The following is a 17,551-nucleotide window of genomic DNA, read 5'->3' on the forward strand; positions in this document are numbered from 1 at the left end:
TTAACCTTCTGGCGTTTTAGGGATTTGTGGCATTTTGCAGTTTGTTGGAAGGATATTTTTTTCAAATTCCAACTTGGATGACAATATAAAAAGCAACACCAGCACCGCAACAGCAAACATTTTAAGAAACCATAACTGCAAAAATGAGAAAGAGATAAAGGATGAACATAGGTGTATCTTCAGTTTATCATACATGACCTGCTCTTTTCAATTGCCTTTCAGGTAAGAAGATCAATGATGAAGATCTTTGAGACCTGCAAGTTTGGACTTTTTTAACTACAGTCAACATTACCAGGCATGCAAAGACCATCCAAGCAAAGCACAATGGCAAGCTGTGTGTGGAAACTACCAACCTTCTGCTGGCTGTTGTTCGTAATAGCTCATTTACAGTGTTCTGATGGTAAGTTATCATTTACAAAGTATTACACTACAGTTGAAAAATGTAATGCGTTGAAGAATGTGTTAGGAATATAAGAAATATATTTTTGTACTGAGAAACAATTTTGTCTTCTTCAGTGAGATCTTCCCATAGAAATGGGTTTGTCTTCTTTGTATTAGTATGGATGAATAATTTCAGTATAGGGTTTTATCTCTGATCAGCATTTATTAGACTTTTTTGTATCCTCCACCAACAACATGCAGTAAGAGATAAACAAAGGTAAACCTTTAGGGTGAATCTCTCAGAGGGATTTAACTTAGCCAAAACAGCTCCTATGAGCGCATGCATTTCTTGCAAGTGAGAGAGCAGCTTTGAAGACCATGGCCTCTGAGGAGTGGGCTAATCTTGAGTGGTTTCATTAGTTGGTAAATTGTGATTCGTTAGAGATTTTATGCTTCTGTGCATTCTTAGCCTCTGGTGGCTTTAGATGTGGATACATATTTAGCTAGTTTTATTGAGAAGATCAGTTGGAAAAACAAAGAACATGGATAAAGGACGTGTTTAAAACATATTTTTCTTTAACTTTTGCCTTAAATACTTTGTCCATCATGTCTATATCTGCTAATACCACACAAAATTACTAAATATTTCTTATAAAATCCTTTGTCTATATTCAAGTGTAATAATGGCATTTCTGCATTTTGTTTTTTGTGTACTGTCATAAAAACCTCACTTTAATTATACAGTAGCATGCCAGACCTTGGCATTTATAACACATGGATGGATTTCTTTTTAAGTAAGATTTAGGTATTATTTAGATACATAATTGTTTTGTGTTGTTTTAGTTTTACTTAATGGAGTGGTTCAATCTTGTAAAGCCCTTAATTAAAGATGCGTATAAACATGGTGCTCCATGGACAGCAGTTGGCAGGTTTCCCATCCATGTTATGTACTACTCATAAAAAATGTATTTGATTGTATTCTCTGTATTTCTGTACTTTAGAAATTCAGAGGATCTTCCTAAAATGCCCCTTTGTGTTTATCAGAAACTGAAAGATTCATCCCTTTTGAAGTTCTGTGGCATGCTGAACATAATCGTTGATTTTTACAAAAATAAGAAAAACACATAGATTTACTCTACATACTGACACAGATGTCAAGTACAGAAGACTGTACTGTACAGGTTTTGCAAATCTGGTCCATGATGAGGTTAATGCATTTACTATGCAAAATAGTGTTTTGTATCAGTTCACCTGCAGTAAAAAATGTTTGAGCAGTTATTTTCTTTATCATCCTGTTTTAACTACAGCATTCACCCCAGAAAGGACTCACTATAAGCAGAATCCCTGCATAAACATGGTTCATTAAACTGCATCCTGTCTGTAATATCTTTTTAATGCATTTTTGTAATTGAATTAAATGGGTTACTGGCATGCTATAAATGGCTAGAAGTTTTCGTTTTGTTGAAGCTTGGCTTGAGATTGATGGCTTCAGGCTTTTCCCCCTCCTATTTCCACTGAAACTTCACATCTCATCTATCCTTTATTATCTTGTGGTCAGAGACATATTTTTTAGCATACGTTTAATTAGTCTCTGCTTTAAAATGTCGACTACCGCTTTTTGCAATGTCTTCATGATTATTTTTTTATTATTCTGCATGATAAAACACAGACTTATTTTTCTTTGGCTAGATATTTTGAAAGATGTTCTGTTAGCATGAAAGTAACAAAATAATAGAACGGCTTCTGGAGGGCATTTCTGTATATGAAAGCGGAGAATCATAGGAAATCTTAGGGGGTCTTTGTCAGATATAAGATTGACAATGTGGTATTTGTGACCAAAGGTGCATTGTGATTTTTTTAATGAAATTGAAATTGTTGTGATGTTTCACTGACCTTCCATCCCGTATTTTTCCTGTAGATGTGTGTGTATGTATATATATATATACATATATATATATATATATATATATATATATATGTATGTGTGTGTGTGTGTGTATAGTGTATAGTTACATTACATGACATTACGTTACGTCACTTCTTAGACGTTCTTACCCAGAGTGACTTCCCAAAAAGTGCATCACAATGCTAAGAGTAGTTGTCGAAAAGTACTACAAGAGGCCAGTAAAATACTGAATTTTATGTATGGATATATATATATATATATATATATATATATATATATATATAATGTGTATGCATATTTGGTTCAATATGTCTTAAAGAACATATTACATTTAAAAATATTTACAAATATATATGCAAACATTTTTTCACAAGGTTGAAGTTACACGGGAAAATGTACACGGGCAGTGTAAGAATATTATCCTTTCCCTTGAATAGTGGAACCTGTATGAACAAGCCTGCCATAGACAAATCCTTTTTATCCTTGTATCCTGAAACTACCACATTGTTCTCCTGTGAAGCTTAGCAAGTTTGGAGCACTTGTCACATCACAAGGGCAACACAGAGAAATGCCCTGTAATTTGCATGTTTTGTAGATTTTGTGACAAAACCTGATTGTCTCATTAGAATACAACATTCAGTTGAGAGATTTGCATGTTTTGTATAAGAACAGGGATGTATTATTTCCAGTGTATTAAATAGGCATTACATTGTTTCAGGTAGAGCATGCTTAATATAAGCACTGCTGCAGCAAAGGTGATAGTCTATGCTTTCCCATTGAAAAAGATTTCTCCCTTCTAAGGGTCTGTTAAAAACACCCTTGGATGCAGTATTCTTCTCATTGAAGGTGTTGTAAGGGCAGTGAATGAAGACGAGGGAAAGGCGTGTTCTTTTTCACACCTTTCAGTAAAGCTTTTCAGCTGGTTTCAGCGTTTGCCTCCCTGCAAGTTCTGACGTCGTGCTGGTATCGGTGGTAGACTGAAGAAACCAACTTCCCGTGGAGCTAAGCATGGGGAGGGCACTGTTTGGAGACTGGCTGTACTGCCCCGGCTTGTCATCAAATGTTGGCCCTGAGAGATGAGCAGATAAGAGCACAATGGCCTGACAACACGCAGCTGTAAGGTGTGACTGCATCCCAGGGACCCCACCCTGCCGAGTACTTTTAATCCCCATTAGGATTTTCAGTAAGGAAGGAGGGATTTAGATGGATTAAAGCTCATCACAGCTGGCTCCAGGTTTGTGTTTGTAATGCAAGAATCTGAATGACCGGAGTGCATGAATAACAATTCTCCCCAGTTCCTCTTGAAGTATTTTCATCTTGACTGATACTCTTAAAGTAAAGTCTTAACAACGGAGATAAGAGAATAGTGCCATGCAGACTGTGTTGTCACTCTGTGCTCTCAAATACCCCCTTTCCACCAACGTGAACTAGGTGCTAGTTCTGGGCTGGTGCTAGTGTTGATTGAGAGTTGATTCAACCTGCGGACCTTCTAAGAACCAATTTGCTTTTCCATGGGCTAGAAAGCCACCATAGAGCCACGTCATTATGTCACTGTATATGTCTCCGCTTGGGAACAAACAACACCAACAAAAACAAGAGAACAGTGCTTTAAAAAACAAACTTGTCCACTAAACTTTATACAATGTTAGACTTTTGTGAAGCCAAATGTTAAGTGACGTTGGTAGGTGAGTCAGTGGCAATGTTAGAAAGTAGCATACTAATGTTATCTACTGTTACCAAGGTTATGGTAGCTGGCTAGCTAGCTGTTGGTCAGCTAACATTACCCAAGCAAGCATAGCTACTAACATTCGTAACATTGATGTGAGAAATTAGTAGCTGGTTAAACAGCTAAGAAATACATAGCTGGCTGGCAACAAGACGAAACATTCGAAAAATAAAACTCTGGTGTTTCTTCTTCTTCTTTTTAGGCAGACTAGATGCTACACTAGCTGTGTTTTTTTTTTTTTTTTTTTTTAAATGGCAGTCACAAAGTTTTAGCTGGTGTTGTTGGTCACGATAATCCCGCCCCCAGCCCCTAACGTAAGCGGTTCTTGACCAGCAAAGTATTGGTGTTGCTCTCAAACCAGTTTGCCTGGCCGGGAGCCAGTTCTTTGGCTGTCGAAACACAAAGAACTGGTTCGAGAATAGGCACCAGCTCCAAACAAGTCCTCGAACTGCCTTGGTGGAAAAGGGGCAAAAGATTGTTAGAATTTCAGAATTGGGAATTTTTGGTGGCATCTCTTGCTTTATGAATAGTAATAGTAAACAGTTGCCTATGAAGCACACCACTAATAAAAATGGAGGCTTTGCTGCTTGATGGAAGATAACCAATGATTGTTTGAAGTTATTATTGTTGAATAGCTAATATCTCATTAAGATTTGTCAAGATGTCTGATGACCAAGGTGTTACATTCAAACGGTCAGAGGTTTTTTGTGAGATTTGAGTAGGGGTTCCTTATGCCCCCCATTTTCTAATTAAGGAGCAAAAGGAACGAAAAAAAAGTTGCTATGTTAGGACTATGTTTAAGGTTACAATCCCTACAGTGGCTACAAATAATGGACTTTTTGTCCAACAGATTAAAAAAAGACAGGATAGCCACCAGTTAAAGCTGTGGTTAGAGTCAGAAAATGCTCACATTTTTATTTGACACCTTGTTCCCTCTCACCCTTTTCATCTGGATCATTCCAATTTCTGCTTGCTATTCAACCTCTGCAGTCTCCCTTGATTGGTTTTCACATGCATTTTATTAATGCATAGCATTCTGTTTTTTTGTACTACATATATTTTCTTTTTAAATGCCTATTACATGTTTATCTTAATGTCAGTCAAGTACAGGTAAATCAGTGGTGCGTACTGTACACAGGGGAGCTGAAAAAACATTGACGTGCAGGATAGAAACCATGCAGAAAGATTAGTCATTCACCTCTGTCCTGTCTGTCTTGTTCCTCATCCTTTTATGCTTTGTCTTATTTGTTCTTGCTTTGACTGAATTATGAGGGCCTCAGACAACACTATCATGAATTATCAGCACAACATTGGGAGATAGATTGCAGCAATGTCTGGCTACCAAGAAAAAGTAAAGATATGACTTATCAACCTTTTGTACAGAAAGCCAAAAGGGAAATTATTCCTGGAACAATGTTTTTTCTTTCTTTTTTTTCCGTACACAATGCAGGTAGGCAGTAATCTGGCCACTACAGACATGTTGAAATGAGGGCACACTATGAGAACAATTCTTAATCTCTCTTAGACTTTATCAGTTTTGAGACACCATACTCTCATTTTGTGTTTCTTTTTTTTCTTCAATTCCATTGCTTTTCTTATTTATGTTTCACACTCACAGACATCTTAGTTTGAAAGTTTAGCGTGAAGGGGTATCCAGGCTCACTGTCACCTGTTTCATAGGTTTTGAAAAATGGCACATTTATCAAGGTTATGGCTGAGAAAGGATGTCTGTGTCAGTGTATAAAGCATGAAGGACTACTGCCTGAATGTAGTGCTTCTGATGAATCAGTGTGAGACAGTGGGGCCCTAGCAGACTATTGTTCACTTGAGAATTTTAAACTTACTGAAGGTAAAAAATGTATGCTCCTGTTCATACAACTGTCTGTCTGTATACAGCAGTCAAATGGGGAGGGGTCAAAGGGTAACTACAGAGCAGCTTCCTGTTTTCAACACTAATATTATGGAATTTTAAGGTGATTAGCCAGTCCAGGATTAGCGCTATATAAGCATTAACATTAATTTCATGTGACTTGTCTAGGCTTGCAGATGTCCACTCTATGCCATAGGGAAGCAAAAAAAAATTAAACCACTATGTAAATCACCTTAAAAATGCCAAAACTGTCAGAATTTCCTGGAAACAAACTGTACCTTTTTTAATTTTTTTCATTAATTCCTCCCCTAAAAGAACATATATAATGTATAATTTTACTCAAACTTGCATACATGCAAACATTCATGGCATGAATTTCAGAATTCATAAATTGGCAGAATTGCATACTGAATTATGACAGCTAGAACGGGGGCTGTTTGTTTTCACCAGCGCTGCCCCAGTGTGACAGTTTCTTTTCCACTGTTGCCAGGTATCGCTTCATTAGGCCCTTACAACTGCTGTTTAGAAGTAAATGGTCCACACGTTTTAAGACTGTGTCATTGGACAACAGAAAACCAGGTTCTTGTGTGCAGAATTCTCCACAGTCAAGAGGATTGTAACACTAGAGGTACATGCAATTTAAGCAGTAATTGAATTACCTTAAAACCCACTAATGGACAGACAAAGGCATTAGTGTGTTTGGTGTGTATTAGTGGTGTCTTTTTATCAGTTGTAAATGTTGGACTTGCTAACATTTGGAGGACAAGTTAACATGCTCACAAACCTGTGGGACCACATTTGAATCTTACAAGAGCCTCAGTTCACCACAAAAGACATTGTAAAATTATTGTTGAAAGGAATTATAGAAACACTTTTGTGGTTTTGCAACACTTCAGTGCAGTTCTTTAACATCTAGCCTGCCGCTCACTAGGAAGGAAATGTTAAAATGAAAGCAGCAGCTTAGTGATTTTCCATAGTTATGTTTATGTGCTCAAAATTAAGACATAAGGCATCTTATGTCTGCTGATATTACGCAAATGTGTGTTTGTATTTTTGTCACAAGAATAGCATAGAATGTCATGACAATATGCCCCCTACAGTGCTAAATATATACACAAAAGTGTTTTTATATCTGAAACAGACAAACCATTCATATTGGTTGTGAATCCTCTGCTGGCCTTTTAAGCTAATAAGTGACTGAGTCAGGAACACAATATTTCTTGGACTACATTTTCCTTGTTGCTGTTAAAACTCTCTCAGCAAAATATGAAAATAACTTTTTTCATGCTAAGGTTTTTTATTGTGATTTAGTGACCTTTAAAATGCAGAAGTAATGTTCTGCAGAAGAAATTAATCACCCATAATTTCAGAAATCATTAAGTCATTCTGTAAACATTTTAAAATATGATACAGTACGATAGAAGATACAGACTCTTCATCAGCAAACTAGAACTGAGCATCACAATTCACTGAATACCAGTCACAAAGGAATTATCAACATGAAGCTTACATACATACAAATTTTTGTCTTGTGTGTTCATCAGTGATAGATGTGAGTGTGTAAATTTGACACATTTGAAGGTCTGGCTGTTATTTTGAAGAAAGTGTGTAAGTAATAAAGTTTTATTTCTAGGTAACCCAAAGAGTAAACAGCACATTTACATTACATTATTGGCATTTAGCAGATACTCTTATCCAGAGTGACTTAGTGTTTTTACAGTGTTATCCATTTATACAGCTGGATATTTACTGAGGCAATTGTGGGTTAAGTACCTTGTCCAAGGGTACAGCAGCAGCGCTCCTATGGGGAACCGAACCAGCAACTTTTCGGTTACAAGTCCTGCTCCTTAACCACAATGCAACACTGCCGCACATTTAATCATACCAATAAATTAAATGAAATACAGTAATGAAGTACAGTAATTATCTCTTGACTATGATTAAGACTGAAATCCATGAAATTTATATCATTTGTTTTTGCTCAAACACTTTATATTATGTCAAGGACATTGGTTTATTCAGACAGACATTGCATTACTACATGGAGGACAATGAAATAAATAAAATAAAAACATGAATAAAATTATAGGCAAAAAACATGTGAAGACCTCATTTATAAACATGGTTCCAGTTTGTGGCAGATTGAACAGTTCAAATAGACAGAACTCTAAAGAGTAATATGCTGTATTGTAGGCTGAGGAATCGTGCCTGACAGCAATATAGTTTTAAGGCTCAATTTCTGATAGAGAAAACAAGAAATTCTGTAAAGAAGAGAATTGGTTAGGTCTGGGCCTTTTGTTTTCACTGATGATTTAGAGCAAGACATATTTCCAGAAGATGGTCGAGTAAACTAAACATAGTGATGGTGTTCTCATAAATATTGAGAATTTAGTAGGAGGGACTAACTTCCACGGCCTGCTTTGAGAGAGATATTTCAGACTTAGTGTTTGATTCCATTTTCCCAGGATTACCTCCTGCCAATGAAGAGCCTTCCACTTTACCTTGGCTTATTTTAGCAGTGATTAGTTACTTACAGACAACATCTTTAACAATGTTTAGTTTTATTTATTAAGCTCACATGTACTAAACAGGTTTCTGGCTCAGTGAAAAAATTGTAGCCAGACGCTCCCCTGTTGCATCAAGAAATCATCATGACCTCATCTTCTGACTCAATGACTGACCTTGTGTGAGTAATCTGACCTCTCTGTGCCTAGTCTGTCAGGGGTTTGAATAGAAGCTGGGGCCCATGTAGAACTTGGAATGGTCAAGAGTAAATTATTTCCAAGCAAACAATCATTAAGGAGTATATGCCTAATATCCCCAGTGGAAAGACACTGCCAATCAATATGAAAGCCTGAAACCCTTTAAAAACTTGCCATGTAATATAAGGCTCCTGACTGTTTGTGTATTGACTTCTCACAGCTGACAAACAGGGGCAAGGTATTGGTGACAATATGCCTTCATCACCAAACATTCAAGAGTAATTTGGAGATTACTAGAACTGTGGAGTTTGAGACAGTTCACAGTCACTAACAAAAAATGCATGTATAACCAGCATCTTATATTTTTACAAACTAATTCCATGTTTGTAGCCAGTAAGGTGTTATACACTATATACAGACAAAACCAATCCATTGTTTATTTTTAAAAAAAGAATAGTGTATTATATGAATGGCATCTCTCATAGTTAGTCTTTTTTATTTGTATCTGCGTAAATCATCAAGTAACTTGAGCTCTTTTTTGTGCCCCAGCTCACCATCCATTATCTCCTGTCAAACCCAAAAAAGCATTCCATGTTGTAGTCTTAACCCCACTGACTTGAAGATCAACGTGTGAAATCAAGTTTGTTTTAAAGTAGTTCCCTTCATTCGTTTGCATTGTTAAACTACACCTAGGTATTTAGCTCAACAGGATGAATGTTAGGCCTTTCATGTGAAACACTGATTTTGAATTTATTTGAGCTGTTTTTGAATTGATTTGAGCTTTCTTTGACAAACTGGAAGACCTGCTTAAGGTTCTGTTCCACATATACCTCAGCCTAAACTACAAGCACATGCACAGAAGCATGAATGTAGACACACACAAACCCACACAGACACACACAAACTCAGTCTCTGTGCCTTCAAAGGAATGCTAAGTAATCTACATGTGAGGTATGAATCCCAGAAAATATTCCCCCTCAAGTCAACAGCTAAGGAGTTTCACAGAAAACAGCTCTGACAGTTATGATCAACAGCATAATGCCACACAACAATTTCCAAAAACAAGACTTTGTCTCGCTTTTACAGCTTTGTTATGTGTACATCTGCTTGGATAAAGGATTCAGCTTATTCACTGGTGTCATCAAGCATGATTACCCCGTTGGTTCTGTAGATGCCACAGCAGGACGGGGTAGTGGGGTCAGTTCCTGCAAAGTCAGAGTAACCTATTTCAGATGTATACACATAAAATAAGGGGAACTTTTTTTGATCCAGAAGAAATAGAGGGGCCTGTGGAAAAAGTCTAGACGGAGCATAAAGATTACTTTGTTTGCTGCAGCTACCATCATTGACCCTTGTAGAATTGGCTGTTATTGAATTAGGAGCACAACAGCTTCTTGGGCAGAGATGGAAGTATTCTCTTTCCAAGGTCTTCAAATCAGTTTTTTATCAGTTGGCTCACTCCTCTCATTGACTGCTCTGCCAAATCCCACGGACACAGGAGTTGAGGAATGGCAAGGTCAGCACAGCAACTCAGACAAAACGCACTCTATTGCAATGACATTGTTGATGTATTCTCTTTGAGTTTGTTGATCACACCATTGATAGACAGTGGTTGAAAAGTAAAAGTTTGATTTTAAGCACTGATCGCAGTGTTAAATGTCATGAACTGGTAACCTTTAACCATTAAAATCAAAATAACAAAATAACATCAAAATAACATCCTTGGTTATGAAATGTTATGAAGCCATCATATTACACATTATACACAGGAACAGGAATTATTTGAAAAATAGTATTTCTTTTCACTGTGTTCCACAATTGGTATTGTAGAGTTTATAAATATGCATAATATTATTATTTTATTTCTTTTGCTTTTTATATATTGGATACATAATATTAGATAAAATAAGCAAATAGAAAGAAGGTTCATATATCTGAAACCTATCAAATTATATTTTAATCCATAATTTACAGTGTTGTAATCACACTGTTAGTTATATCAGTAATAAATTATTTTTTTAATGAAATTATACTGTTAGCTTTCCTATAGATTCAGCTGGTCTGAAAATAATCAATCGAGCATCTTTGTCCAACATTGTGCTGTTGATTGAATGACAGCATATCATAAACTCAAGGACGTAATTACTTTCCAGTCTTCATAATGGTAGGGTGTAATTATCCTTTGTCAATGATAACCCTCTGGTACGATTACACCTCTAGGGCTTATGGCTTAAAAAGTGCACTTGTGTAACCTCACGAAGTGTAATTAGAAAAAGTTGATCACATCTGAGCTCTGGTCAGTGGCAATTAAAGATTTCCTTTTAAAGCTGTAATGAAAGTTTTTTCTTATAGTCACTTAATGTGTCTGTCTTATGAGTATATTCCACTATTAGTAGTGGTACATCTTATAGTTTTTACTTTGTTATCCAAAGGTGTTATCTTTCCTTGTAAGTGGATCCCTTTGATTCATTGATGTGTTAAATTGAGGGTGGGACATGCTGCATAGATGCACACTGACGATGGAACTGGGTGATGTCATTTGAGGGCCAGCAGAGAAGGGTTCAGGGTCAAAAGTGGAATTCCTCTATACTGGTTAGCTGTACGTTAGTGTGAGTGCTAATACGTCAGTCTTAGAAGAAATCATCTGTCAGACAATTGAATTTATCAGGATGACTTACTTTAGAGAAGCTGTCTGCTCCCTTCCACTGTTTAAAGGATGATTTATGAAACTTTGCACCAGGTTAAGTTTTGAGAAATTCAAATCGAGTAAGAACAGTTCCCTCTTCTGGAAAAAGATGTACTTTCAATAATCACAACATTTCATGAGTTTGGTGGGTTGCTTGCATCAATAAAAAATGATGTGTAAGAAATAAGATTGACTCTGGCCTGCAGTGCTTTTCTCAGGTCTCCACAGCAAATGATTTTTCTTCTAGTTACTGGTGGAGAAAGTGGTTCACACCCTAGATCCTACTAACATCATTGTGAGAAAATGCAGAGTTGATACTATTCATCCTTTGAGTATTACTCTTCCCTAAGTATTTAGTGTTTGCAATGGTATGTTTATACAAGTATGCACGATTAACCTAGGGCAGCCTAACAGAAATGAAGCCTTTCTATGTATAGTATCAGGTAATTTTTTTTCATTGTGTTTCTGGTTTTTCTTTGGTTTATTCAACTGTTCAGACTTTTTCCTTATCAAAGAAGCAACAGCAAAACAAAGCAAAAATGTGTTTTACAAATGCTAAATCATAAATCATATAATGGTATAGTAAATTGTATTTGATTTCATTTTTTTTTTAAAATTGTCAACTTAAATTCACTCTTGGTAAATCTCAAAACAGAGACCACTGGGACTGTTAAGGTTCTTTTCAAGTAATGAACCAATTCTGCCATTAGGCTTTTCTTTGTGTGTGAGGGGTTTTTGTACTCTCCGATAAATGCACTGTATTCTAAATACAAAGCCCAAGTGAGGACTATTTTTATGGTGTTATAAAAAAGACTATTCATTTAGTGGCATGCGGGCCATGGTAGGATGTCCTTGCTTCTCTCTGTCCCCAAAATATGTCCCCCCAGGTTATCAGATATTGGACTGGGGTTGACATTGTTACTCTCTAAAGGCAGTCTACTAACATTTGGAGAAGACGTTTAGTCAATAATTTATATTAAAAAACTTGATGACCTTGATGACGCCCCACTGTGTTTAATTAGGCTTAAAGGCTGATCTGCATATAAGGAGGTGGGCAGACATATGAGATTGTATCTTTTCACACCGCATTCTCTGTACTCACACCTTAGCTTCTGTTTTCCAGAGTCATTTGAATGGTTTACATCATTTGGTTATTTCTTGTGTCATATGTTATATGTTCTTATACAGTGGGTTTGCCACATGATATTGAAATACTTGATTACTTGCTTTTGAAAAAGGAGTATGATTCTCTGTTAAATATTTCCACTTTGTAGTTGCAGCTACAACTTGCTGTCTCACTACTGGTTGACATTAGTGTTAATAATTTATAAACCTACTCGAAATGCACAAATGTATAGTTCTCCAACATAATATATGTATATGCACAATATATGTGCCTTTATCTGGGTGCTTGCACATGTTTCTGTGTGTGTGTGTGTGTGTGTGTGTGTGTGTGTGTGTGTGTTTGCGCATCTACAAGTGGGTTGATGTTGCAATTGCAGCATGCAGATGACATCTAAATATTCACTGTGACAAGCTAAATTTCTGTTTAAAGGGACCCACCTGAACAGTCAGAGCAAAACAGTGGGTTTTTTTTATGATGTCTATCCTGAGCTAAATGACAAGAAATTTTTTTGAGGCATGTACCTATATCAAAGATGCTCCTGATAGCCCACCCGCTGTTGCTATGGAAGGAAAAGATGTAAATGAACTGGAGCGAACTGTATGGTTGTGAATACAAATGAGGTTGAGAACCTGGTGCCCCAGTCTCACACAGAGTGTCTGGGAATAATGCAGCATGGAGAGGAACAGTACTGAGCCTTGCTTTCTCTACAGTTTTTCTTGAACCACAATGCATACTTGATTCTAAGATTTTAATAGAGCAGACTGGAGATAAATTTGCTTGAGCCTTTATTGTTGGTTTTGATCTCCATCCAGAATGATGGAACAGAATGGAAGGATACATGTAACTCCTAAAATCAGTATTTCTGTGTCCTCTTTGTTCAGATGTATATTTAATAACAGCTTGATATTTTTTAAAATGAATAGACTGTTCAGTATATTCCAATGGATTAAGTAGAGCTGCCTTTACTGTTGCAGTTTGACCAAAATATGTGTATTTTGCTGTTTGAACCAAATAGCATTTGCTTTTGAGAAGGACCTATTTTTCATCTCTCCAATCAAGCAATCATGCAATATTTGCCATTGAAATGTCATTGATTTGAACTTGGAACAAATGGTCTTCAGAAATTCAGAGAGATATCAGAACACTTTTGCAAGGAGTAAAGCAAACTTTTTATTTGTCTCTGGTCTATTGAAGGAGCATACTGCAAAACAGTTTGTCTATTTTCTTACAGTCTGATTTTTTTTTTCAAACTGAGGTATACAGATGTCTGATAGCACAGTAACCATGAAAAAAGGTAGATACATTGTAGTGTAAATGCTCTGGTGGCCCTTTCCTTTTGAAAGCATGCAATTCTAACATTTCATTCAATTCTGTTTTAGGTAGCATATAGTGAATAGATTCAACATACAACATAAAACACAAATTGGCATAATTAAGAAAAAAATTATCATTAGATCTTTGTTAGATTTTATTCTTCCTTTCAGATTAGCATGTGGTAAAATTGGAAAATGACCTTTTCCAGATATATTCTGATTCTTTGAAAATCTGTGTATAGTAGTGTGTTGTAAGGAACAATATTTTCACATCAGAATTTCTGGAGAAATTCAGATCTCTTAGTAACCTTTCTTTGAGTGCTTTTATGATGTTATTTAGGTGCCAAAATGGATGGTATTCCAGTAGCAACAAAGCAATGCTTCTTGGTGTTTCGGCCTCATGAGCATGTTACACATTGAAATATGCTTTCATTTTTTCCTTTTTTCCTTCCCCTGTGAAAACCTGACTTCTTAAGACAACATGCTCTTGTAAAGGATATCACCGGATTATAGCATCAGCGCTGTGGGAAGAAGCTTGACTTAAAGGTTCCTTTTCCCTCCTTAGACTTCCTCGACTACGGCTAAACAAAACAAAAAAAATGAAGGTCTCAAGCTGCGTTTCCTGCGGTTCCAATCTAATTCTATAGGCCACGCTCTCCTCTCCCCCCCAGATCCCCTCAGCAAGCGACCTTGTCAACCGAGAGTGCAGGATAATGGCAGCCAACCTAGGGACCATAGCTCATTTACAAGCAGCTGTTTGCCTTTGTCAGTACAAAGGCAAATCAAAGCTGTATTAACATTGGAAGACAAGCGTCATGAGCGTCGGTGCCCCCTTTTTAGCCTCTCCTGCAAAATTATCTGGTTTCAGATCAGAATAACTTAACAGCACTTTTGTACTGAAACTTCAATGGACATGGTTTGTATGGTTAAATGAGCCTTTGCATTGATTTTAAACTTTTGATCAGGTGGATCTTGTTATGGTCCATCATGGAAAATTTACAGATATTCCTTTGGCCTTGTACACAAAAAAAAATCCTTTTTTGTACAAAGCTCTGAAAATATCTGATGCATTCATTCAGTCAGTTTATTTAAAATGTAGTTAAAAACATTTTTAAAACTGGTTTTGCATTTCCAGTTATCGTGGTTAAATTCTATTCTAGTAGAGAATCAGCAGGAGTAATTTTTTGTAATTTCTATTGTTGATAGCTAGCTATCTATCAGATTGTACCACCAAAAAAATCTATTTTACAAGCAAGCACTAAGAGGTTACAGTTGAGTTACCTAGCTGGCTAGTCATCATGTGTTGTTTACACTTGAAGAAAGCAGTGTCTTACAGCTGCTTAAAATAGTCGTAGGTAGGTAGTTTTGTTGTGGCCCTGCGTGAGGATGCCCTTGTTTTAGATTTCATTGACCCAGAACGTTTTGGACTGGCCCTTCTGTTCCTTTACAGCACTTCATTGTTCCAGTAAGCTTTTGCCAGGTGCCAACTCAAGCAAGTAATGTGGGTTTTATATGCCTCCAGTGACAAATCAAATAATTAGAAGAAAAGCGTGTCATTGATATGGTAAAAAATTGCTGTTGAGAATGTTAATATAGTTACCACTATAAAGTGTTCTTAATTCTTTTTAAGATATAATTGTGTACTTTTTATGATGGGGCATGGTCTTACTGTCCCTTTATTATGAGCTTCAACAGTGTGTTCTTTTATGATACAGTACATTCTTTGAAACGTTGCCATAAACCAAATTATGAATTGATTCCTATTTTTCCATAGCTGCAATAAATCTGTTATAAATCAGCAGATCAGTATTATGTGTTGTAAAACAAAATGATTATTATGGCGGCATTTTGAAATAAACGTAGATCATTCTAAACTGGAAGTGTGCATGCACACATACAGACGCACACATGCATATACATACATATGCATGCTAGTTATGAATTCAGAATGCTTCACCTCTGTATGGTAATCATATTACTCTCCAGTAGTTTGTGACCAAGAAAGCTCATGCATTAATGCTGCTGATGTTAATGACTGTGTTAATGAGGAGGACATTTTGTTCATTACCCCCACTTCAATGGTATACACATTCCAGCAGATGGTCAGTTTCCAACTGGTTTGCCTTGTAGAAGAAATTGAAATATTATAGCACCAGGGAGACTATAATATACCCTTTTTGATTCAGCTGTTTTTTTCTTAAACCACTGCTTGTATATCCACAGAATATCTCATACAAAACTTGAACTTCAATGTAAAAAGCACCAAAGGAATCTGTAAACAAACACATTCCTATCAACCTTTACCTGTGTGAGCAACTTTTTAGAGGATTTGAACATTTTTTATAGCTATTATGTAGTCATTAAGCATAAATCAACCCGTTACATGTGAATGGTTCTACATATAGTCTGAACATTCCTGAATAATCAAAGTTCTTTATCTGATTTGATGTAACATAAACAGTTGTTGTAATCTTTTTGAATGCTCCCATGGGCAGAGTTCTCTCTCTGATGTAGTGGTCTTCATAGAAATATGCTATGTTTTATTCACTGGGGATTACAAGTTAATTACATTCTGCAATCCAGAAAAGGAGAGTTCTGAATGCTGTGTATTGTGCAGTGGCATGGGTCTCTTCACTTGAGTTTAATGCTGGCTACATGGCTGCCTGAGAGGAATATAAAAGCTACTTTCTCAGTTGCTGACCAGAATGCCTGATAAGGTGCAGTGTCAACAAGGCCAGGATGGGGATCACAGCAATTATGGTACTGTTGGACGAGTTGCCATGGAGATGGGATTGAGCATTCCTTGTAATATATTATTTACCACCTCAGATCCTCATTCCATCATTTAATTAGAAAGAGAAAAAAAATCTTTGGAGCCTTGTCACTTTCATATGTAGGACTGACGCCGCTTTGCTTTTTATATTAGCTTTTTTGTAGTGCTTCTGGCACATTATCACAAGCCTGGACGACCACACTGCAACATTTTAAGAATCAACCAAAGCAATGAATGAGAGATAAAACTGGCATAGTGCGCTCTAGAAACAAAAGCATTCTAGATTAAAGAAAAACAACACTTTTCATAGTGTTAGTTCACGCCAAGAAGTTAAGTACATCACAGCTCCCTTGGATCTTACCAAGGTCTGGGTTTGTTTTCTCTATTCCTTTACGCCAACTGAAAGGCCACACAAAGGCTCTGATAAAGTCTGGTTAAAAAAACATAAGCTTCATGACACAAATTATGGAAACAAGTACCACTAAAATTGTAAATATGTCACTGAAACCAAATCTCCACTACTACTCTTTTCAGGATAATGTAATTTCATGTAAATTTGTGTGTGTTGTGAATGCTAGTACCAACATACATTGTTTTTTTTTTTCTTCAATCTCACATGATCCACACTTTTATAATATGCTTTATATGCACATCATTGAATGGAATCCTTGGACTTTTTCAATGTATGAGTCAGATTATCCTCTGGTTACTTAATGTACAGTTACATTGAGTTTCAGTTACATTGGTTAACATACTTAATATTCAGCTCATGGGAACAAAATAAGCAAAACAATTTTTTGTGATGCAATAATTATCTGAAAAGATACGCTGAAAGCTAATGGGATGTTTTGCTCATTTACAGTTATATTTTCAGCTACAGATGATGCTGATACACATTTGGGGAAATATTATTTTTTGTTTACAAACATCGGGCCTAGATCCAGATTTGGCCTGGCAGAACCCGATCCTGAAACTGATCCAGCTGGTTACTGCAGATGATCTAGATTGCGTGAAAATGAAAGAAATATGGAAATCGTTTGTAATAATGGAAGAAGTTAGACTATCCCT

The 17,551-nt window shown here is 36.4% G+C and overlaps 1 protein-coding gene across 13 annotated transcripts in view; it reads left to right on the forward strand.

The window, feature by feature from the left end:
• Window positions 1–17,551, forward strand: part of adgrl2a (adhesion G protein-coupled receptor L2a) — a 113,538-nt gene that overhangs the window by 21,038 nt on the left and 74,949 nt on the right. For all 13 annotated transcript variants that reach the window (XM_036522912.1, XM_036522898.1, XM_036522903.1 and 10 more), the window contains exon 2: window positions 223–400. In XM_036522912.1, coding sequence (XP_036378805.1) covers window positions 298–400 — 103 coding nt within the window. In that variant the 5' untranslated portion in view covers window positions 223–297. The remainder of the gene's footprint in view (window positions 1–222; window positions 401–17,551) is intronic.

The sequence above is a fragment of the Megalops cyprinoides genome, chromosome 2 (assembly GCF_013368585.1).
Source record: "Megalops cyprinoides isolate fMegCyp1 chromosome 2, fMegCyp1.pri, whole genome shotgun sequence".
In the NCBI taxonomy this organism is placed as follows: domain Eukaryota; kingdom Metazoa; phylum Chordata; class Actinopteri; order Elopiformes; family Megalopidae; genus Megalops; species Megalops cyprinoides.